We start from the raw sequence: 25,143 nt of genomic DNA, 5'->3' as shown, positions 1-25,143 counted from the left end.
TTTGCATTGATGCCAATGGCATCCACCCAGCTGAGTCCAAAGTAAAGGCCATTCAGATGGCGCCTAGCCCTAAAACAAAAGGAGAGCTACAAGCATTCTTGGGCCTCCTCAACTTCTATCACGCGTTCCTTCCTAACAAGGCTGCAGTGGCAGAGCCACTTCACAGGCTCTTAGATAAAAAAGCTTCTTAGAAATGGACCAGCATTCACAAAAAAAGTTTTCAGGACCTGAAGGCACTTCTGTTGGTCAGTTCCACTATCACTCATTTCAGAGAGTCTAAACCAGTTTGTTTAGCATGTGACGCATCCCCATACGGAGTGGGGGCAGTTTTGAGTCACTTAGAGAAAGATGGAACCCAGATTCCCATTTCATTTTATTCAAGGACGCTGTCCTCTGCTGAACACAACTACGCTCAAATTGACAAAGAGGCATTGGCCATTGTAGCTGGAATTAAAAAATTCCATGACTACTTATATGGCAGGGATTTCACGGTCTTCACAGACCACAAACCATTATTGGGGTTATTCACCACAGACAAACAGACACCCAACATATTATCCCGCAGAATGCTGAGATGGTCTATTTTTTATTAGCTTACACGTTTAACCTGATTCATAAACCCGGCAAAGAAATGGGCCATGCAGACGGCCTGAGCAGGCTTCCACTGCCACAAATTGAACCAGACCCAGCCCCAGCGGCCTGTGTATTGTCCATCCAGGACTTGCCAGAATTTCCTCTCCACGCAGGGGACATAGCTGCAGAAACAGCAGCTGATAAAACACTAAGTAGAGTACTTTCTTGGGTACATACAGGATGGCTGGATAAAAGCCCAGGGCCTGAATTCCAGAGTTATTTTACTAGAAGACACGAGCTATCAGCTCACAAGGGTTGTATCCTATGGGGGAACAGGGTCATAGTCCCCACGTCACTAAGAGACAGAGTCTTACAATCACTACATGAAGGTCATCCAGGTATTGTCCGTATGAAAGCTTTAGCTAGAAGCTATTTATGGTGGCCAGGTTTAGACAAGGCCATTGAAGCCCAGGTGCATGGATGTTACACATGCCAGCAATCAAGGCCTGAAATGCTGCACACTCCAATTCACAGGTAGGAGGAGACTCACACTCCCTGGTCTAGAATTCACATAGACTTAGTTGGGCCCTTTCAGGGACAGCTCTTCCTTATAGTGGTTGACAGCCACTCTAAATGGCTTGAAGTAATTCCAGTTGCTAACATGACTACTGCTAGGACCATCCAGGTGCTTAGGAAACTCTTTGCCACACATGGGCTGCCAGACGTCATAGTATCTGACAATGGAGCCCAATTTACAACGGCAGAATTTCAGGCATTCCTGAGAGCAAACCTCATCAGGCATGCAACGTCAGCCCCATTTCACCCTTCTTCTAATGGTCAAGCCAAACAGATGGTCCGGACCAAAAAGGAGTCACTGAAGCATATAGTGGCTGGGGACTGGCATCACAGATTGGCAGATTTTTTACTTTGCCAGCATTCCACACCCTGCATGGCTACAGGGAAAAGCCAAGCAGAGCTGCACTGGGGGAGGCGACTGATCATGAAACTGGACAGGTTGCATCCAGATAGGGTGGCAGCAGAAGCTTCGCGCCCAAAATCCCCGAGGGGGCTGCAAGTGAGCGACGGGGTGTGGGCCAGGAACTATGGACATGGGAATTTGTGGGTGCCTGGAAAAATTACTAAAGCTTCAGGCCCCCTCTCTTACAAAGTGGGGCTGGAAGGCAGGCGAGTTGTACAGCACCACATAGATCAGCTTAGGAAGCGTTTTCCTAAACGGCCACAAAGTGAGGACTTCGTCATAAGTCCTTACTCAGGTCCACAAACTGTCAGCCAAGCCGGCCCATGCATAGACCCTGAAGGCTCACACAGCCCAAACAACGAGGAGTTGGCCGTAGAGGAGGGGAGCCCAAAAGTGCAACATGGGTCCCCTGACGGAGAAAGCCAACCTGATGGCTACAGCCACTGTGCTAACTCTGCTGAACAAACTGACTCTGGGGTGGTCCAACCTGGAAAGTCCAGCCAGAGAGCACCAAGCCACTCAGAATCACTTGAACTAAGAGACAGTGGTAGGCGGGCAAGCTGGTAGGCCAGGACATGCCTGGGTCCCCCAGGCATTCCACAAGGCCATGCAAACCTCCTGCTTATCTGAAAGATTTTGTTCTGTAATAATAAAGCTATAATGTTGTATGTACCTTGTATTTAATACTGACCTACAAGATTGTAAGGGACAATGGAGCTATAATGTTGTAAATATTTTATTGTGCTGCTAAGTGGAACCTATTCACACCAGTGTTAAGTCTTTGTAAAGTGTATTGCTGTAATTACTATTGTTGCTATACTGTTGTTCGTTCTAAGGGGGAAGGGGTGTTATATATTGGGCTTGCTTGTTAACACCATGTGGTAACGGCTGGTAGGTTGCGAGAGCAGGGAGCTAGCTAACGGCTCCCAGCATCTCAGACAACCTGTCTCCAGCACTGCTATTGGTTGCCCCTAGGCGGCAATAGGTTGCTTCAAACCTATTGGCCACCGCCTAGGGGCCAAGGTATAAATTGCTGCAGCTGCAGCCCTGTTCTCTAGTTCAGATCCTGCAAGAAATAAACCATGCTCTTTGCTGAACTCACTCGCCTCGTCTTCATTCCTGCGCGACGAACCCAGTACACATCAAATATCTCAGTAGAAATGGCTCTCCTTCTGGGTCCCACCAGATGATACTCCCTCATGGGCAGGACCCAGAGCATTCCTTTCCTCTTGGCTCAGGGCAGGTAAATACAACCGAGGAGTGAGTGCTGCAAGTAACCTAGCTCCAGTGGCAGGATTCAGCCAGTCTGCACCACTTTGGCAGAACCGTAGCTAATTTTTTGTTGCCCAGGCCCAGAATGGGCTTCCGGAAGCAACATCCACACAGAGAACCAGTTGTTCACATATTTGAATCCCACCACTGCCTAGCTCCAAATCATGAAGGGCTATAAAGGTGACAACCAGCATATTGAATTAAACCCAGAAGCATAATAGCAAACACCAATCTGACCTGCAGAGCAGGGACATCACACACTCCGAATAGTAGGCACCATAGCTGCCCACATTGTTGCATTTTGGAATATTGTGGAATATTCCATTACATATAACAAATGTAAGGGTGGAGGGGGATGGGGGTTTTTAATGGAAAATTGTATTGTAAAACTTTTCAATAAAAAAAAAAACAAACATAAAATCTCTGGCCACAAACCCTAGATTACGTCATTGTTTTCTAATCTGTTGTTGTGTTTTGCTTGTTATTTAGTGAGAGGATTTTTTAAAATGTACGAGAGCATTCAGCTGTCTACATTTCTGTGCAATCTCAGGTCCTATCAAACCAGATCAGCCATTCCAATAACAGGCACAAGACCTCCCCAGTCTTCCATTGGATCTCAGAATTTTCTTTTTAATTCAGTAGGAATGATGTCTAAATCCTGCAAAAACAGTTAACCAGAGCCATTGAATAGTGTTCTTACAATGCTCAATAGCTGCAGTTAATCTTCAAAATGGAAATATTAAGGTTGAAGACAGAAGTGGCATTTATGTACAAAATCAACTTCTGTGCATGTTTCTCAAATCCTGTGCAATCTGCCCAGGCATTCAAACCCTATCTGAAGCTATCAGTTGTGACTAGTGGCATATGTATCACAGAGGGGCTCATAAATCATGCCCATGGGACACTAAAACTGTAAATCTCTCCCATATATTTGTATCTAAGTATTTCATAAATGTGTAACTGAAAAAAGTGGCCTTTTTATCTCTGCTGGGCCCTTTGATGGGCAGATTAACATAAGATACAAAAGTTGAGACTGGGCTGCCATAAGAGCTGTGCTCTGGAAGGGAGTATGTAAGTATGTCCTTGTAACAGAACCTTTTCTTCCAGGGTTTTGCATCGTAAGCCAGTGTCTCCTAGCAACCAATCCAGGAAGGATGGCCAATTTGACTGCGGAGGGTGTTAAAGCTGTTCTTCAGTTGCAGGTAAAAATGAGAGGTAAAAGTTTAAGGTGATCGTGGTAGAGGGGAGGGGAGAGCCCCAGAAAATCTTGGTGAAATATATCGTAGTTTGCCAAGTTCCATTCCCATGGAAACCAGGAGGACCTTTAAATAAGGCTTCAGATGCCTTCCTGCCTTCTTCCTGGAGAAATCTTGAAGGCTTGCATTTGTAAACTTTTCATTTTTCTTCACTGTTTTTTTTTTTACTTTATTCTGACCGAGCAAACGTTGTTTTAAAAAAATGCGGTTTCACAGTGTCTTTTGATTTTAAAAGTACTAGGAGATGCGTCGATTAAAGTAGCCTAAGACGCCTCAGCCAGATTCTGACTGTGCAGTTGACTGTTACAATGTGCTCTGATACTGACATTTTCAATCCAGAGAGGGGCTTTTCACACTGGATTTTATGTGCTTATTGTATATGAGAAAGGGAGTGGATGAACTTGATGGCAGATGTTTTTCTTTAAGAACAATGAAATTAATTACTGTATTCTTGGATTGTTTTGACATTTGATTTTCTAACCCAGTGATGACAAACCTTTTGGGCTTGGCATGCCAGAAATTCAGAAAAATTCTGACTTGGCTTCTCTACCCCCCCCCACACACACATGTGAACAAAAGCGAAACAATTCTCTAGCCCCCACCCCCACCCCCCACCCTTTAGGCCACCCTGCGCAGTGATACTCAGTGGCAGTACTGAGGTAGAGAGAGCAAGGGCCTCAAGGCCCACTACTTCCTAGGCCAGGGGTAGGCAACCTCGGCTCTTTTATGACTCATGGACTTCAACTCCCAGAATTCCTGAGCCAGCTGGCTCAGGAGCCAGCTGGCTCAGGAATTCTAGGAGTTGAAGTCCATGAGTCATAAAAGAGCCGAGGTTGCCTACCCCTGTCTAGGCTCTGCCATGTAGCACTTACCTTCAGGCGGTTTCTTTCTGTTGAAAGGCCATGAGGCTGCTCCAGGTTGTACAAGGCCTTCGTTCTTGAAGCGGCCTCCCAAAACCACACAAAAGCACATCTCCATTCTTATGTGTCTTTTGGAGACTCTAAAAGTCACATAAGAGCACGGTCCACTTGTACACTTTCCAGGTCCAAAGGCTGTGTGAGAGCACACCCCATTCTTGTGCAGCCTCAAACATTGCCCAAAGGCATGTATGGGCAATGTTTGAGAATGTTTGGGCAAAAGCATGAGACAAAGAATGTGACTGGCCTAAAGGAAGTTCACATATTCAGTGGCAAAGTGGAGATTTAAACCTGTGTTTTGTTTACTAACGTTTCCATTTGTATTTTGCTTTGGTTTAGTTTTTTTTTCTTCTTCAAAAAATCACAATGATAAAAAATATAATTATACTGCAACAACATCACTAGGAGGGAAATGACAAATTGCTTTTAGGCAGATCTAGTTTGATTATGACTTTGATGGTGAATAGGAAATAAAGATTTGCCCCATGTTTGGGGCCTAGCAAGGTAATCTAATAGTTAACATATCACACACACACACACACACACACACACATAATGAATTAAGATTTTGGCAGTATTTCCAAATTTGATTATTTATTTATAAATTGCATTAATCCATAGTATTTTTGTTAAATACTGTGTTGTGTGATCCCAGCAATTGTGTTTTGCAAAGCAATATTTATGGTGGATTATAATGTGTGAGCAAGGTCATTATGGTTGAATTTTATAGCTATGAAATCTTAAATCTTAAAAGTTAATCTAGTTCGCTCCTCTGATTTATGCAGGATCTACAATTCAGAATGCACTTCCACATCTCTTAAACCTTTTTCAGGCTGAATTCTTCTACAAATCACTCAGTTACGTCAAATTGAATATAAACCTATTCCTCTTCTTGAAGACCACAATAGCCTCCAGCCCTTAGACAAAGTCTTGACAGTGTCGATTGGTTGAAGTAGAACTGAGATATGCAATCAATGATACCTGACCCTATGTTGATGGATGATCTCACCTAGTGGCTTTATGTAAATATTAAATAGGAGGGATGAGATCATTGACCCTTTGGCACCTCACAAGTCATTGGCTTAGGCTTGACTTCCCTTCCCTGTCAACACTGAAAACCCAGCAGGCAGACCAGCAGAAAGTCCAGCAAGTAGTCCAGTAGATAGCCCTATAGCCATACCTGGTAGCTGGTCAATAGATAATCTTCCAAAATAAACTGACCAGGTAGGACCTTGACTGTAAATGCAGAAGTCAAGTGCTCAAACTATAAGGGGCAAACACTCACTCTTCCACCAGACCTCATTTTCATTGCAGCACTACCATACGTCTTGTCTTGATGAAGCTTTGGTGCTTTAAAGTCACCAGTTGTCCTGCTGCAATAACTGCAGCCATTTCACTCCAATCTTCAAAATGGGGACTTTCAAACAGATCTTTTCTCATGCTGTGCCAAAGTGAGTGCATCCATCATGGGATATTTTTCAAGACAAAGATCTGTCTCTTTACTATAAGCTGACCTGTAAGTCTCCTATTCTATGTCTTGTCACAGTACATTATCTTACATTGGCCCTGCATCAAACATGAGCTCCTAAACAGAGTACGTTTCAATTTCAAAACCATCTTCAAGATTCCATACATCTACTTTAATAAAACTCATCACCCACTGACTAAAGGAACCCAAGCACATATCACTCCCATTCATGCCACCATAACAAGCACTTCTCCAAGGTTTTAAAAAAATAAAATTATTTTTTTTTAAAAAAAAGTTCAGCAGAGTCACAGGAAAGTTGAGTTTTAAGAATACTTTTCCTAATACCATTTTGAAACCTGAAATTTATGTTCTTACATTTCAATGGCATCTCTAGTCCCTGAGCTAAGGTTATATGGGTTAGTTAGCAAACAATGATTGGTTTAATGCAATATTTGAACTCAACTAGATTTAAGCATGCTTAGTTTTGTGCTGGATGAAGGACCCTATTACAATATTGTCTCTTCACAAACAAACCATAGCTGTAAAAAAAATAAGTTAGAACAATGCAGCATCAGTAGCTATTACTCATGATAGCTATAGGACATTCCCATATACAGATTTTTCACATTTTATCACATCATTGGTTTGATGATATAAAAGCTGTTTTCATTGCTAATATATTGGTACAACAAGGACTGATTGAAATGGAAGATGCTGTAAGTAATCAGAGTGGAAATAGCCACATAGGAGCTGTTGCATTTGTAAGCTCCTCAGAGCAAAGTAGTTGGCTTCTTTTGGGGACAGAACGCTGGGCAAATTTGATTCTGCTTATTGGTCTATGATTTTTTTTAAATTCTTCCATGATATGAAGCAGTGCCACATACTAACAGCTTTTCTTGTTTGGTGGTTTTTTCAGCAGAGGCCTGGTCGCCTGTATCTAAGAGATTTGCTGGGGTGGAAGGAGTTTGATGAAATTCAGGAAGTACGTCAGAGTATCAAACTTGATACCCATTACTATAGCTTGGTGTTTGCTGCTAACAAAGGTTTATGCTGGCAAGCTGTAGCTGAAGTGGGAAAATTGACAGGGCAGCTATTGGAGGAAACCCAAGGTAAGCCAAGATTGCATTTGTTACAAAAAGAAGTACCACTGCAATACTTTCAGCTGTAAAGGAAACATTTGGGCTGACCTGAATCAACTTTGCACCTTCTTTTATAGGCAACCAATGTGTAGTCTTTATAGCCTAAGTACTGTTTGTGGAATATATCAGTATCTGATGTGGAAGAGATGAGGGAGAACAATTTTAGTGACCTTCCTTCCTTTTACCTTATATTATCATTATCATTGGTTAGTCACACAATCAGATGTTCAGACTAAATTTGGCATTTTTGTCCACCTATCAAATCCTTCCCAAGGACCTGGCATAGCTATATCTTCTTGTTTAATAATATTAAAAGTTCATCATAGGATGTAAGCTGTTCTAAGTAAAGCTGCCTTTTGCAATTAACGGAAGGTGATATTGTCAGTGCTGAGGGTGTTCAAGTGATGCTTTAGATGTTTTGGGATTCAACTGTCAGCACCTATTACTATTGATACTATCTTTGCTTTCTTTTGCCACAGTCATTCTACTTCTATTTGCAAGTCATTGTAGTGTGTGATTTTCTCCAGTTCTGTCTCTTGTATTCTGCTGTCTCCAGGTATGGCAACATCCACTATCCAGACTTTTTATCTTTCTTATCGGCAGTTATTAAGTCTGAATTCTAATTAAGTCTGAGGTCTACTTATTAAGTCCCAGAGCACTTTAGCATCTTCATTTTCTATTATTTTGTCTATTTGTCTATTCTTTGCCAATTCTCGCTAGCAGGCAAATAGTATTTGTCGCAGATGCTCCACTTCACCATTGTTTCTTCCAATTTACCATTGTTTCTGCTTGTCATGCTGTTGTTTGTAGTCAGTTTGTGTGATCTTCTTGCAGCAGCTAAGTGGTCCACTGTTTCTTCAGCTTCTTTGCTGACTGTTGCTATCTTCTCAATTCTGGCTTTGTACACACTTGTTCTTAGGGCTTGGTCTTGTGCAGCCAGAATTAGTCCCTCTGTTTATTTTTCCTCCAGCTCTTAGCCATTGCCAGCCATCTACATTATTTGATAGTTTTTTTATTTATTTGTCACGTAATATTTTGCCTTGCGATGTCTCTTTCCTATGCTTCATTTGGTCTTTCTTGTAGATCACTTTGTTCTGTCTGATAATCAGTAAACCTTTATAGTGTATTAGCTCCAATACCCCTTTTCCTTCTTCAACTGTCCAGTGTACTTGCAACATTCCATGCCCTCCTATGATCCTTGGCAAATAGAATTTGTCAACATCTCTGGATGGGCGAAAGACATCATTCATTGTCATTATTTTTCTCATCATCCAATCCAGGATTTTTAATTCTACTTGAGTCCAGTTCACTATTCCAGCTGTGTATTCAGTGACTAGAAATGCCTGGGTGTGTTAATGTCCTGATGGCATTTTCTCTACTGAGTTTGCGTTTTGAGATCTTCACTGTCATGATGTATTCTTTTCTAAACTTCTTCTTGACTTCAGTGTACTTAATATGCTCAGCTTCAAGAATGTCCATGTATTTGTAGTGATCTTCATCCAGACTTGATGTAATTTCCATAGGGCATATTGATAGATTATACCTACAGTAGTCCATAGAAATGAGGCAAAGGTTTACTTCAAGTCAAACAAACCTTCAAAGAAAATCATGCATAGACTGATTATGTAAAAGACAGCTAAGACAAGCATTGCTGTAACTTAAAATTTGCAAGAAAACCCATTACAGTCAGTTTCTACAAAAGATCGAGGGATTTGGTGTAGTGGTTAAAGTACTGGCCTAGAAATCAGAAAACTGTGTTCTAGTCCCATCTTAGTCACAAAAACCAGACAAGTTATTTTGGGCCAGTCACTCTCTCCCAGCCCAACAATCTCACAGGGTGGTGGTTGTGGGAAAAATTGGAGGAGGAAGGAGTATTAGGTATGTTTGCCTTGAGTTATTTATGAAAATTATAAAGGAGATAGATAGATGGAGAGATAGAGAGAGATGAGAGATAAAATCTGACAATGGCTTGAAACTGGAACATTAAATAAATGGAAGGCTTGATTTTGGTTGCTCAAGAGCAAGCTATTCAAACTAATACAACCAAGAAACTACAGTAATTATGCACAACAATTTATCATACTTGCCAAAACACTAGAACATCTATAACAATCATCATGTGCCAGTACTGAAAAACTGATGGAAACAGAGAACTGAAAAAAGTCATCAAAATGAGCAGGTTAAAATATTGTGTGATTTCTAAATACTAATTGATAAAGTCTTGGGTCATAACACATCAGATTTAAATGTGGCTGAAAAGTGTGGATAATTGATATGGCAATACCAGAAGATAGTAGAACACCAATAATTGAAAAAACTTATAAAGTATTGAGATCTGAAAATCAAAATTGAATTATTATTTTTTTTTAAAATGAAATATTTTTTATTGGAGAAAAAAATTGAATTATTATGGTCCCAGTGGCTATTGGTACATTATCAAAATTTCTTGGCAATTTAGAAGACCTGCGTATTGACAAAATTTTGCAAAAGGCCACACTGCTTGGCTCTGAACATATACAAGCTGATACATTACAACATCCTAGGTTCTTGAGAAGAACTTGATGTGTTTGAAGGCCAATACTAAGAACTGATGTTTCAAATTTTTGTGTATATAATAATAATTCTATAATAACTTCTTACTGGCCTTAATACCATTTTTGATTCTTACATGATTGATTTAACAGTATTTAGAAATTGACCATCTTTTGCCCCATATTGAGACTGTTGGCAGTATACATTAAAACAACAAAATAACAATCAACAAAGTTTGTTTCAATAGAAATAATTCCTAAATAGAATATGGCAGAAGTCCTATTATTTGTATTTTGAAAATTAACAACAGCTGAGGCTGGGACAGGAGAGAGCACAAAAGTTCTTAGAGGTGGCTGATACAGCATTTGAGCTCCCAATTGCCCATCAGAGTGATTAAGGGCAATTTGACTATTGTAAACAGGGAGAAGGGACGTGGTGGCTCAGTGGGTTAGGATGCTGAGCTTGTTGTCGATCAGAAGTTTGGCGGGTCGTATCCTGAGTGCCACATAGCAGAGTGAGCGCCTGTTACCTGTCCCAGCTTCTGCCAACCTAGCAATTCAAAAGCACGTAAAAATGCAAGTAGAAAAATAGGGACCACTATGGTGGGAAGGTAACAGCATTCCGTGTGCCTTTGGCATCTAGTCATTTATTTATTTATTTATTTATTTATTTATTTATTTATTTATTTATTTATTTATTTATTTATTTATTATTTGATTTGTATACCGCCCTTCTCCCTAAGGACTCAGGGCAGTGAACAGTGACATAAATGTCAAAATGCACAAATACAGAAAATTGAAAATAAATTAAGCCCTACTGCCCAAATGTAGAAGATAAGTTAAAACCACAATTAAAATTAAACCCGTCAGACCAGACCGGATTGCTTAAATAGATATGTTTTTAGATCGCGTCGGAAGGAGTGAAAGTCATGCCGGCCATATGACCACGGAGACGTCCTCGGACAAGTACTGGCTCTTTGGCTTTGAAACAGAGATGAGCACCGGCCCCTAGAGTTGGAAATGACTAGCACGCATGTGCGGGGGAAACTTTACCTTTACCTTTAAATAGGGAGAAGATCCAGATGACCTCACACTACTCACTGCTTGTGGATTTTGTTTGCTCATGAGGCTTAGTGTAAAGACAAAAAGGATTGCCACTTTGTTCTACTTTTGAGCCATTGAGAACAGTTAACATGCAGAAAACTGATAATTATCCTATAATTACTAATTTCTATTGCAATTGTGGTGAAACCTAAAGCAAGGCAATACCATAAATATTATATAAAATATATTAAACAGAATTGAATTGATTGATTGATTGATTGATTGAATGAATGACACTGACTGACTGGCTGACTGACTGATTATGTACCATCAGGTCAGTGTTAAATGATGATAGTGACCACAAAGATAGACCTTCTCCAGAATTAATTTGTTCCCAATTTGGTGCCACAAGTCCCCCAATGTATACCCACTGCCATTAGTCCATCAACCTTGCTTCTGTTTCTGCATCTGTTTCTAATTCTGCTTCTGTTTCTCTTCCTCTTCTCATTTTTTTTCAGTTTCCCTCAAAAGTCCAACTGTCACTTCAGCAGAGTGTCACAGGAGAAACTATTGCCTGTATGATTCTAATGCTTGTAGCTATAGAAATTACTCAGCATCTAAATATTGCTTCCAATAATTTCATGGCTACGCTACTAAGTTGCTTTAAATTATTTGTTAGAATTCCTGCTTAATTATTAGGAAGGTTTACATTTCATCCAATTATGAAACCGATCAATGTGTTTTATTTGCTGCTATCAGTGAAATTTGGTTAAACATTGATGATACTGCATTTGTCGTAGCTCTTTCCCAAGGTAAATTACTGTTAGAAGATACTCGTAGATACTCAGGATGAATGGTGGCCAGGCTTTATTATTTATCCAGGCTTGCAAATTTCTGTCTATATTTTCTGTAGCTATGAATAATTTCTTTGAATTATTATCTATTGAAATGAAATTCTCAGTACACGGCTTAATTCCAATTATATATTTTCCACTTTAATTTATTTGTTGAACAACTTTCCTTATATATTTTATGTTTGCTAGAGCTAGATATTCTATTATTTCTGCTTGGGGTTTTTAATATTTATGTATTTCACTTAGCTGTGATAAGGATGTTCCTTCAGTGTAAATTTCTTTTGACCTAAGATCATTAGGGACTCTTCTCATATGTTCTCAGGACAGCATTCTTAACTTGGGCTACATGTTTATTAGCCCATATTTCATGATTCATTCAAAGAAACCAAACGTGACAACTTCATTGTACGTTTTCCTTTTCAAGGTATGCCTCTTTGTTCTTTAACTTATCAACGTGTTTTGATTAGACCTATCTAGATTGCTTGTGATACTGTATTGGCTGTCTTTTATTCTCACTGGCCTTCATTTGATTTAGAAACTCCTGACAATGGCCACTGCAGTTGGCTTTTTGACTCCAGTCTTTGCAAAGTCTTAAAAAGAATCCCCCATCAATGACTGTATCTGGACATATGAAATGTTTAAACTGCTGACATTCAAACATTTGGACATTAGAATGGAAATATAAAAAGGACACAGATAGTAAGGATTTTTTTCATATAGCTCTTAACCACTTATTTTCAAGCCAAACGATGTTCTTAGCAAAATTTAAATTCTAGACAGCTATTTGTTTCACTCTATCTCTTCCCATTATTAGATCTTAGGACTTTGGAAGATATATATATGGTGTCAAAAATTGAAATGCTCCAGGCATTTACTTCTGTTCAGGACCTATATATTGTTTTTATTGCTAAATTGTTCTTCATCAAGCCTTCTCCAAGTATGAAATTAATGGTAACCAAGTAGCTTCAAAAGTTCCCTATATTACATGCTATTTACTTCTTTTTTGTTATTTTTTTCTGCTGTTCTTCACTAGACAAATCAGTGGTTGTTGGGGGGTGGTATTTTTGCAGAATTTCTGAGATTTATGTAATTTCACTTTTTCAAAAAAATCTTTGTATGTCTCAGTTTGTTCTAGTTTTTGTCCATTGTCTTCTCTTTTGTTTTTGTATAAAATTATTGAGCAAGGTTGATCCCTTTCAATTTTTTTTAATTTGCCAGTAAATAATCTCATTGGCCCATTTGAGTCATTTTTTGGGGGCGGGTGAGTCATTCTACTGATTTGGCACTGTGTCAGGTTGGTCGTGATTTGCTGGTAGTTAAGGCAAACTATTAGTCACTGGTGCTGCTGGATTAGCCTCTAGCATTGTATTTCATCTTCATCACCTTTTTTTCTTGTCCCATTTCTTTTATTTCTCAAGAATGTCTGCTGCCAGTGTGAAATTTGGGAGTTTTTATTAATGAGAGACACTGTAAAGCCATGAGAAATTTGCCACTTCAATATACTGAGTATATAAAGAATTCAACCATTTCTTATCACTGGCACAGTCGAGTAGTTAATTCCTGTCTCCTGTATCTTGTTTGGACTCTTAGTAGTTTGTTAGCAGTCCTTCCTGACTGTGCTCTCTGCCCTTTCCTTGTGATCCAGACTAGAGCAATTTGTGTGGCCTTTCACCTTTCCCAATTTATTTATCTTTCTTCCGTCTGCCAATCTTTGCATTGGCTGGGTCTTTGGAAGTCTTGCCAAGACTTACTGTTTGCTGATGCCAGCTTTCTGAATTGGGCATACAGAAAGATCACTTACTTGAACTGCACATTTGTAAATTAGGTTCCTGTCTGCTTAGTTCTACTCTGTAATCAGGATTTCCCCATGTCAGAATGGTTGCCTCATGTTTTCAAGGTACATTTGGAATGCTCATTTCCCAAGATTTGGAAAGGTCTTTAAAATTCTTCTTCATTCACAATCTTTATGAAGTTAGAATGATTTTTGACATCAGTTTAAATTATAGTAGTGCAGTTGTACACTACGTTGTGATTTTTACTGTTATTTACAGTATTTAGCGTATCTATTTTAAAAACATATAGAGTCTTTTTATTCAGTTAGGGTAGTATAATGTACCCATTAAGCACTGCAATTCTGGATAGCTTATAAACAGCAATAAGTAAGTAAGTAAGTAAGTAAATAAATATTACCAGCAAAAAAAGAGTTAATTTCCAAACTCTCAGTACTCTTGAATGAACCTTTATTGTCAAAGTACAACCACATATACAGATTGGCTGAGCCTCCTTTCGTGCCCCCACCCCCAACTTACAGTGACACAAACCCTCCATCTTATTACACCATGTGAGCTAATTGCACAACGTACCAGCCTCGCAAGTCAATTATGCATAAAGTTTATAAAATTATTTCCCATTCAAAAGCCTAACAGCCCATGGATAAAAACTGTTCTTCAGCCAGTTGGTATGGCTGGCTATACTCCTATATCTCCTACCCGATGGTAGGAGAGTAAAAAGATACCGTCCAGGGTGTGAGTCATCCCTGAGAATCTTCCTCACTCTTCCAAGGCAGCGAGCCCTGGCGATGTCATCCAGTGGTGTCAGGGGACAGCCCACAGTGTCTTGTGCTGTGCTCACCACCCTCTGTAATACTTTCCTATCCGCGGCTGTCAGACCAGCATACCAAACCACAATACCATACGAGAGGACGCTCTCTATAGTAGACCGGTAAAAGAGGGTGATAAGCCGTTGTTCTACCCTGTTCTTCCGCAAGACCCTGAGAAAGTGAAGCCTCTGTTGGGCCTTTCTAGCCACCTGGGTTGTAGGTCAGATCTTTGCAGAGGTAGACTCCCAGAAATTCAAAGGAGGAAACCCTCTCCACACAGTCCTCCCCGATGTAAAGTGGGGCAGGTTCCTCCTTTTCCCTCCGGAAGCCTAGCACCATCTCTTTCGTCTTGCCGATGTTCAGGTGCAAGTTGTTGTTGAAACACCATACGGATAGATTTTGTACCTCCGCCCTGTATGCTGTCTCACCCCCCACCTCTTCTCCCCAAAAGCAACAGCTTTACTGGAGTCCAACCATGCCCTGACACAATGCTTATGGGAAGAGCCAGAAGCCAGTTTTTCAAGGCTTTGAGGATAAGGGAGAAGAGTGTTCTGCAGAGCAGTGGAAGCTACCAAGACATGCTGCCTAGGCCTAACTAGATAGCAACATAAAGGAAGGGATAGGGAGCATGCCCACCCTATCTGACCTGGTGCAATAGTATTAAGTATAAATATATGCCAAATAAAAATGCTATCTACCTTGGCACTATAAAGGCAGCAATCTTAAAAGAAGAGACACAGGACCCCCCATTTACAAAGTAGGTCGAAGCCATGTAGTGATCTGGGTCATAGTTAGGCAATCCTGGCTCCAACCTATCCCATGATGATATCTCAATTGGCATGTGAGTCAATCTTACACTAGCCCAAACTCCCTATCGGTCAGATTTGTAATTTGCATAGTATCTTGACTTCCAGTGACCTTATTTTAGGAGGCAGAGTCATTGTGCTTGTCAATTTTTGAAAGAAAGAAATACCAAATTTGTCTATGCAGACATTTTTAGTGTGGCATTTTGTATCGGGTGACCTAGCTTATATATGTGAGTCATTTAGTTCAAGATGTCTTTATTGTCCCTTCAGTTTGTGCCAAATCCCTTTGTACCTTTCTCATTTGAGATGTTTCTTGTTTGGACTCCATCTGCAGCCACAGCAGCTCACTTGATGACTTTCAGCCCAACCTATCTCACAGAGTTGTGGGGAAAAAATAGGAAGATAGAGCAATATGTATGTGCCTTAAGTTCCTGAACAAAGATGGAAGATACATTTATGTGTGTGTGCCAGAGAAGGGGCTCATAAAGCAATAAAAATATCCAAGCCTTTCTTCATGTACCTTAAAGTTATTGCTTCTATTAATGGCTACTTGATGAGCCAATTTCTGGCTGCTGGATGAGGATAGAGTGAGGAATTATCAGACTGGCTGGGAAACTGTTATGACATGTTGAAAATGAAGATCATGTAACCACGACAGCAGTCTGAAACAGCCATAACTTTCCCAAATTTCATTTTCTCGAGAGTCATGGGTCCTGGATTTTGGACTCATACATTAGCCCATTTCAGGTACCTTCATTCAAAAATTGCCACCCAGTTAAAGATCACGACAACAAGAGTTTTAATAGTACGCAGATAAGAACATAAGGATCTTTTTTGTGTTGTCACAGTTTAGTATGGTTCATTCCATGCCCTTATAAAGAGTGAAAGAAGTAAAGACAAATTGAAACAATGAAAGCATGACAACTAAAGCCATTAAAATATTGCCACTGGTGTCTTTGGATTATTTGTTTTATGTCATCATGTGTACTGGCTGATAGATACTACTGAACTGTGGGGTTTTTTCCAGCTTTAAAACCTGGCTCCTGTTTTTAAACATCTTCTGAGATTACTCCTGTTTTCTATGTATTTTGTATTGCATGTATTGTACATTTGTAATAAAGGCAAAAAAAAATCCTTCCAGTGCCCCCCCACTCTTTCCATATCTAAGTGTGTGTGTATGTATGTGCACAACTAGTTATTCAGATATTAACTTTTTAAATCAGCTTTACATGGGTTTTAATAGATGATGATAATAATAATAATAATAATAATAATAATAATAATAATAATAATAATAATAATAATAATAATAATAATATAACCAAGAAACTAGTACTTTAGAAGCCTAACAATTTATGATGTATCAGCTTTCAAGGATTTGCTTACAAAAGTTTATGCCATAATAAGCTGCTTGTCTTTAAGGAGATGACTGATTAATATTACTGTAACTAATTAATCAAGTCATCTTTCTAGAAACAACAGTCTGATAATAATAATACGAAAAAAAATTGGCTGGTCCTTAGAAAATCTGTGCATTGATAAAATTTCCATCTGTCTATTGCAAAGGACACACTGCTTGGATCTGCACATACAGTATACTGTACTACACTGATATATTATGACATCCTAGGCTCTTAGGAAGAACTTGATGCCTATGAAGGGTAACACCAGCTAAAGAACTGACAGCTATGACTTCACATTGTTGTGTATAGATAATAATAATAATAATAATAATAATAATAATAATAATAATAATAATAATAATAATAATAATAATAATAATGTCTTCTAAGTTTGGCCAACTGCTTTGTTGATCTTTTCCTGCTTAATTTTCAGAACAGACTGGATAAGTAGCTAATTTGTGCATAAATCTGTGTCACAACTCCCTCTTGTGGCTGGGATAGAGCAGGATTTTACTTTAAAAACTGAAAAGAAAAAAGTACTTTTTAAAATAATCAGTACTGATAGCTTATTCATTCCCCAGAAATTATTTGCATGAAGATGAAGGGATTTTGTGTACCAACTCACACAACTTTTTAAACAGGTTTAGAAAAAAAGATAGTTGCTGTGATCACTGCAGTATACAAAAAACAACAACACACAGCTTGTATTGTAGTTTAAAGTGATATCCTGCTTATATAACAAACAGTGATAATAGCTAGGATCCCACAACAGTTTTAATTATAAACTACTAAAATGTAGCCAATGGACACGTTATATACCAACTCAATCTGTATCTAGCCAGACCTATAATATCATTACTATGCATGAATATAGTGGACATAGACTCAAAGTTTGTTGACCTCTCCTCTCCTCTCCTTTCCCCTTTCTTTCCCTCCCCTCCCCTCCTCTCCTCACCTACTTATAGCAATTATTTTAGATTGTAAGGGTGGAAACCTGTCCTCTTATATTCTGTGAGGTATCATCTTTATTGAAGCTTCTTTATAACAGTACAAACAATAACAACATTATTTCAGGAGAAGGCCTAATTTTAGAAACGCATATGTGGTAATATACATGTGTGTGGGTCCTATGTGCATGCAAGACATCCTCCAACCATTATCTGCAACCGGAATGATCAGTATTAGAACAGGGATTACTGCACACACACACACACACACACACACACACACACACACACACACACACACACAAACACACACAGAAAGACAAACATCCCACCCCAGCCAATCTTTGGACTTAGAGAAGAAGACAATTAATAAGGGAAATCAATTGGACAGTTTGAATGGTTGCATTGACCAAGTAGCTTGTAGGGGATCAGAATTGTCAGCAATGTACTCTGTTTATTAGAACAAGGTAGATTTATTAGTGACTTCTTGTCTGAGCTTTTTGTTTTGCGAAGAAGAGATATTAAATGACGTGACTACTTCCTACTGAAAAGTTAAATCTGAATCTATATTATATGTTTGAAAAGTAGGTCAGGTCTGTTTGGCTGAATTCTCCTTTATGCAAATATCCATAATGAGTATCTATACAGAAATTTAGCACGTATAGTAAACATGCTCACCTGAAGCCCAGCTTTGCCTCAATATGCTTGCCTTCAGTATACAGGGATTTGTATTTTTTTGAACTTCAGACTATTGAATTATAATCACACCCACCTACAACCTGTAATAGCACAGCCCTGACACAGGCTATGTCCCCACTTGTACTCACCCTTGTATAAACATCTCCTGGCAATATTTTTTCCCCAGGTCACCAAGATCTTGCTTTCATTTTCTCCCCAACTTGAGACAGCTTAGGTCATCCTTAGCAGTACTGATGCTAAAGTAATGTTTTCATTCTTATTCTGACACTATCCAAGATAGCCTCAAAGTCTATAAAATCTGTTGAGCTTTGTTCTCTCATGTAACAAGAATCCAGTGATTAGTTGACATCAGCTACTTCAGAAGAGCACTAAATTCATGCTTGAGAGAAGCTGAACCAGAAGAAAAGAAGCCTTGGTGGAGCAGTGGGCTGATGCCTCCTTAAGTAACACCAGCTGCCTGCAATTAGTGCAGGTTCGCATCCCACCAGGCTCAAGGTTGATTCAGCCTTCCATCCTTCCGAGGTAGGTAAAATGAGGACCCAGATTGTTGGGGGCAATAAGCTGACTTTGTAATAATGCCGCTTGGGGTGTGTGTGAAAGCCCTAATAAGCAGGCATATACATAGAATGAAGGCTACTGCTAAGCTTGTAAGCCGCCCTGAGTCTTCGGAGAAGGGCGGGATATAAATGTAATAAAAATAAAAATAAAATAAATAAATAAGCCACTTCACAGTGAAGCCCACCCTCTTGCCCCACTCCTTCCAGCATTATTATTTGGTTGCTTTTGGGGCTAATTCAATGCCAAGTAGCTCAGCGACCTGGTAACCATAGCAAGACAAGCGAGACTGAAAAATAATTGGATTCTACTACTGCCCAAAGCAAAATAACCCTCAAATCAGTGTCCAGAGGCCAAATAGGCAAAAGATATACAAGCCTAAATCAGTCAGTAGGTACCAAGCTGATTGTAATACCAAGTGATCATCACTAATAGAATTCTTCAAGAAGTGTATTCATGGCGGAAACTAAGAACTGATAAGGGGAAACAACGCTACTTTAAAAACAGTACAGGTAATTCTTAACTTACAACCATTCATTTAGTGACCCTTCAAAGTTGCAACGGCACTGAAAAAAATGATTTATGAACATTTTTCACAAATGCAACCATTACAGCATCCCCATGGTCACATGATCAAAATTCTCACGCTTAACATCTGGTTCATATTTATGGCAGTTATAGTATCCCAGGATCACGGGATCACCTTTTGCAACCTTCTGACAAGCAAAGTCAATGGGGAAGCTAGATTCACTTTACAACTGTGTTATTAACTGAACAACTGCAGTGATTCTCGTAGCAAAGGAAGAAAGGTAGTCAATTGGGTCAAAATACACTTAACAACTGTCTCACTTAGCTATAGAAATTTTGGGATCAATTGTGGTTGTAAGTCGAGAATGCCTGTATGAACGGCTCAAGGTTCTCCCAGGTATGGGTTGGATGTCAGATGAGCCAATGTCATGAGAGATGAGCAGAAACAAGAGGTTGTTAGGGGATGTTTATGTTGTACTTAAGTGTAAATTGAGGAAAGGGTCTCACTCCACTCTGGAGTACAAATTGTGTCACATCAGACACAATTACCATAATCATTTCTTTTAATCTGATTTTACTGTAACTGTATAACCTGATGAAGGATTTAATAAATCTGAAAGCCTGCAAATATTAAAAAAGATTGGCCTAAAAAAAAGTATTGACACTTGGGAATTCTTTGACTCCTTTTCAATTTAACATTGTAAAGGATGAGTGGGGAGTATTAATGCAGTAAGGCATTTTTTCTTAAGTGAGTGGTTCAAATCCAATTTTATGTCTATGGATCCCATAATCAGTTTGTTGGAAGCAGCAGCATACTTGGCGAAGGGAAATACTGACAGGTAGCAATGGGAAAATCTGTAAAATTCATTTTATTCAAGTTCAAAAAATAGGTAATTATGCATTTTGTATAACTTCCTAATGCATGCATTTCCCCAATATTAATATGTATTTTTATGCACACTTTCTCTCCTCAGTGCAGTTTGAAGATACTTTTTTATCTAGTGCACATTTTTCAAATATTCTTTAAAGTTGGAAAGTAGGTTGTTGAATTTGGGGAAAAAAAGATTTTTGTTACATACGTATCTGTCTGATTTCAAATCATTTGCTCCTGACTTTGTCAGCAAAGTCCTTGGGTTGTTGAACCAATTCGGTTCTCAAATCATAGCACTTCACTTGACCTCCATGTGACTTTGGGTAAGCAGATTTTTGATTGGCTATTCATTCCCAGAACAACTGTGAGATGAAAAAAGAATGGGGATAAGTACATTGTATTGATTAGTAATAGGTCAGGAGAAGACACAGGTCACCTTAGCCTGAGTTCATAGAAAGGCAGCATGGGAATCATTGCAAGGTTTTCTGAAATTGCTTCTGAGAATGAGAGAGAAGATGAAAATACCATTGATGTAGAAGTTGCCCTTTGAACAAAAAATAAAAACAGAAAGGGAGTTGCCATGTCAACTAGTTAATGTAACATATTGTTTGAGTCAGTTCCTGGGGATATCAATAGCATGCATATAAAAGAGAAGTTCACCACATATCTGGCCAGTAATGGTCTAAAAAAATGTGACTGGAAGACTCTCTTTCTCCATTGTTTGATTTATAGTAAGTCAGTGGTTCTCAACCTATACAACTTTATTTATTCCGTTGTATTTGGTAACAACTATATGATGTGTGGACTTCAACTCCCAGAATTCTTCTGGTTGGGGAATTCTGGAAATTGAAGTCCACACATTAGTTAAACTTGCTAAGAGTAAGTAACACTGATTAATATCCCAAAGGTGTTTTTTTTCAAAAAAAAAACCCCAAACCAACCCATGACCTTGATAACTGAGAAACTCCATAGATAAACACCAATTAAGTAAAACTGAATATAATTTTAAAATATTGGAAACAGTTTCCAATCAGAATCTAAATTAAGATTTTTTCCCCATTAAAACAACCAGGTTAGGGTTTTGAAGAAGTCATCTTCTTAGTTGTTCTACTATTTGTTTCACATATCTTTCCCTTTCATTGGTGAGGGATGCCAGAGGAGAGTTAATCCAGCTAAATCTGTTCTTTCCCACTATTTTCTCAGACTAGTTCTTACAAGATATTTGAATTGCTAACCCCTATCCCATTTCTGGCTCAGTTTTGATATCTATTTATTCAGTCCCATTAATAGTTTGGCATTTAACATGCAGATGCATGCATTTTTTCCAAGTTGCCTTAGGCTGTGTACTGTACCTTTTGATAAACATACAATTTTTCCTAACCTCCAAATCCTAAAAGGATTGTGTATTTCTTGTATCTTCTTCCCCCCTCCCTCACTTCCATTGGTTTTGCCCGTGTTGCTGCCAAGAAGCAAATTAGAGCTAATCAAGCCACCTTTGTTTGCTTATGAGATAATACCTTCTTCAATTCACGCCATCAAGGTGTGGCATATGTTTACTCAGCCTAGGTTTTAAGAAGTGATGGACTTCTCAGCTGTGTCTTGTGGTGAATCATATCACTGAAGACTGTCAACTCTGATTTTTGGACCTTGATGTCCAAAGTACAACTGAACTCCTGTTTGGGGAAAACTTCTATCAGCCCTCTTCAAATCAATGTCTTGCAAGTGTGTTGACACTTTAGCCATACTAGCTACCAGTAGGAGGATGGCAGGAGTCTGGGGAAGGCCACTATGTGAGATTCTTCTTGTGTTCCAATTCATTTAAACTCCAAATAACGTGATAAGAATCTACCCACATAGGAATCTCTGATGAAACAGATTAGCCTGCTCTCAATGTTAGGTTATCCCCATATTACTGTGATGGTGTCTAGGTGGAGAAGTTAGAGCTTGCCATTGCCACATTGCACTTCTCTCTTATCTGCCCCACCTCTCTGTATACATGCATGCACACACCTACACACAAGCAAGCCCAATACTTTGATATTTGCACCATTAAATAATTCTGGGCAATTGCTACATGAGAGTGACAGCTTTATAGAGGCAAATTGGCACAGCTACAGTGTCCCCATGAGAAGTTAGTTTTTTTATTGTTTGGGCAATGGAGGGGAAGGAGGTTCCAAGACCCCTTGCTGCAACCAGAAATTAATTGAAGGACAGTGTGCTGAATTCAATCTACTTTAGCTGTTTTTTATTTTTTTTTATTTATTAAATTTCTCTGCCACCCATCTCCCCTATAAGGTGACTCTGGGGGGCTTATGAGCCATAAGCCATTTACTGTATCGGTTTTTGAGAGATCAAAATATAGCCTGTCTAATACAGATTTCAGATATTCTGAACAAATTTTTATTTTGTGGATTTAAACAAATCCATTCCTTCATATGAAGAAAACTTAAATATGAAGTCTAGTTGGGTTAAAGCAAGGACTCAACTAATCCAGCAATCTGTATTCTATACCTCTTAGAGAGATCTTGCACCCCTCAACCAAGCTGTTGTTGTGACTTTAGAAAAATTTGGAGAAATTTGGAGACAAAAATTTGTCTTTGTTAAAAAATAATTTCATTTAGAAAAAATCATACACATTGGCTCCAAGGTGTAGATGATTTGTGAAGATGTTGAACTGAAAGTTTGTCTAGACAGAAAAATAAATAAGCCAATTCACTGCACCTAGAAACAAGCACGACTCTGAGAAGGCCAGGCTCCTTTCTTGTTTAGCCATTAAGTTATAGCTGACAAAATCAGTGCAGGTTAAGGGATGGGGTTGCCTGATGTCAAAAAAATTCAGTTGCCACATAACACTCATCTCAGAAAAATTAAATATGTATTCTTGTAGGTTACTTATTTAAGATATTTAAATATAATTAATACTGCAACCTATTGTGAAACCAGTAAAGTACTGTGGCCCTTTATATGCCAATATTTGAGTCTTTTTCTTCTGTTCCAATTTCTGTGCAGTAAGAAAATGCATATTTTGAATTTTACTGAAGAGAAATTGTTTTAGATTATCTGCTATGGTCCACTCTCATTCTCCTTACTCCCTCATTTATCATGGAAAGCACAATCCTGCTGCTTCCACACATTCAGCAAATAGTTGAGAGAGACAGGATCATACCAATTATTTGTACCTTGTGATATTGGCATGCTTTTTTGCGTAAACCTCAATAGCTGCCTATTACTGAGGCAGTACATGTGTGAGTATGTTTTTCCATACAAGCAGGACTCCTGAAGTACAAAGCTGTATATTAGTATTTATGATACATTTGTTGATATAGTGCTGCTCCCCCCTGGGGATTGGTGTTGTCTCCCCGTGCAAAATAGGTAAAGCCTCATCAAGTCATAATGCACCTATTTAGCATCTTTTCCTCTTATAAAATGAACCCCCCTCATCCCACCCCTTACTGCTTTGTTCTGAGTGTAAAATGGGTTTGGGAGGCTATGAGTGCTGCATGTATTACCTACCTGACCGCTTATCTATTTTATGATGATCTTATTTATTTGGTCACAAGGCAAGCTGAAGCAGTAGGAAAAAAAAAGTACTTCTTTCCTAACATTGCCAAAACATTATAGTCTTTTGTTCTTCTGCCTTCTTTTACAATTTACAATGGATGAGAAGACTGAAGACGCAGAATGCGCCAGCAGTTAATCTCCACAAATAGAACTTGGCAAGGGGAAAAAACAAAACAAAAATCCATTTTGGCTTAATCATGAAAACTTTACAAATGTAAGACAACATTTTGCAGGGATTAAAAAACACATTGATGGGGGTTTTGATGCACAGCTGTGTGGTGATCCACCACCCAAAGACAGGCTTAATTGGCTTAGGGCCAAATAAGATGTTACACACAATTGTGTGTAGTAGTCCTCAGCAGTCTTTCCTTTCAAATCAAAACTGGTTTGACATGAGGAATGGGGGCTTACTCCAGGAGACATAGTGCTGGCACTCCTAAGCTTTGGTGCCCTAGGTTAGTACCTATTTAGCCTTAGCTTAAAGCCAACTCTACCTGCACTCTACCTGCACTCATTAACCAGAACATTCATGAAAATAACATGTTTCATTATTATTTTTTCCATGATAGGTTTGATGGTCCTTTTTCAAGATAGGGTGATGCCTAAGGAGCAGGGGGCAGGAATAATAAGAGCTACTTTCTTAATTTTAAGCTCCAGCCAAACACCCATTAGTAGAATCTTGTCTCTAAGATGGGAAATGTGAAGGCTTGTTTGTTTGCATTGATCTGTAGAGTCTCAGAACTACACTTGCAAATAAATGTGTACAAGGGAGAGGTGAAATAAGGGGCATCGCCCTGCCACAGAGTGTGTTGCAAAATCACACTTGGGTGTCCTTCAAGTGCTCCAAGTAGTACCTTCTACCGATGCACTGCCCTTACTTGCCTTTTGCCCTACTGAAAGCTGAGGATCTAAGGAGATAATGAGTTGATAGAATCCTGAAGTGGCAAAAAAGGCAGTAATCATCTTGAGCTACAATAGTGCCATCCTTTTTTGTTTGAGTGAAAACTTACAAATTGAAAGATAAGCAGAGAGCAGTGTAGGCTAAAATATTTTTCTCTTTTACCTCTGTCCTCCGGATGTTTTGGACTCCCAACAACCCAAGTCCTAAACATCTGGTAAATATTAATTTGAGGAAAATTGT

At 39.0% G+C, this 25,143-nt stretch overlaps 1 protein-coding gene across 1 annotated transcript in view; it reads left to right on the top strand.

Annotated features, from left to right (window-relative positions):
• Positions 1–3,978: 3,978 nt before the first annotated feature.
• Positions 3,979–25,143, top strand: part of LOC310649701 (uncharacterized protein C8orf74 homolog) — a gene marked incomplete at both ends in the record, with an annotated part of 34,336 nt that continues 13,171 nt past the window's right edge. The window contains 2 exons of the mRNA XM_083378379.1: positions 3,979–4,026; positions 7,382–7,574. Coding sequence (XP_083234505.1) covers positions 3,979–4,026; positions 7,382–7,574 — 241 coding nt within the window. The remainder of the gene's footprint in view (positions 4,027–7,381; positions 7,575–25,143) is intronic.

Source organism: Vipera ursinii, assembly GCF_947247035.1.
Source record: "Vipera ursinii genome assembly, chromosome: 1".
In the NCBI taxonomy this organism is placed as follows: Eukaryota; Metazoa; Chordata; class Lepidosauria; order Squamata; family Viperidae; genus Vipera; species Vipera ursinii.
Note: the sequence above shows the minus strand (reverse complement) of the source record. Positions and strands in the feature narration are given on the sequence as shown.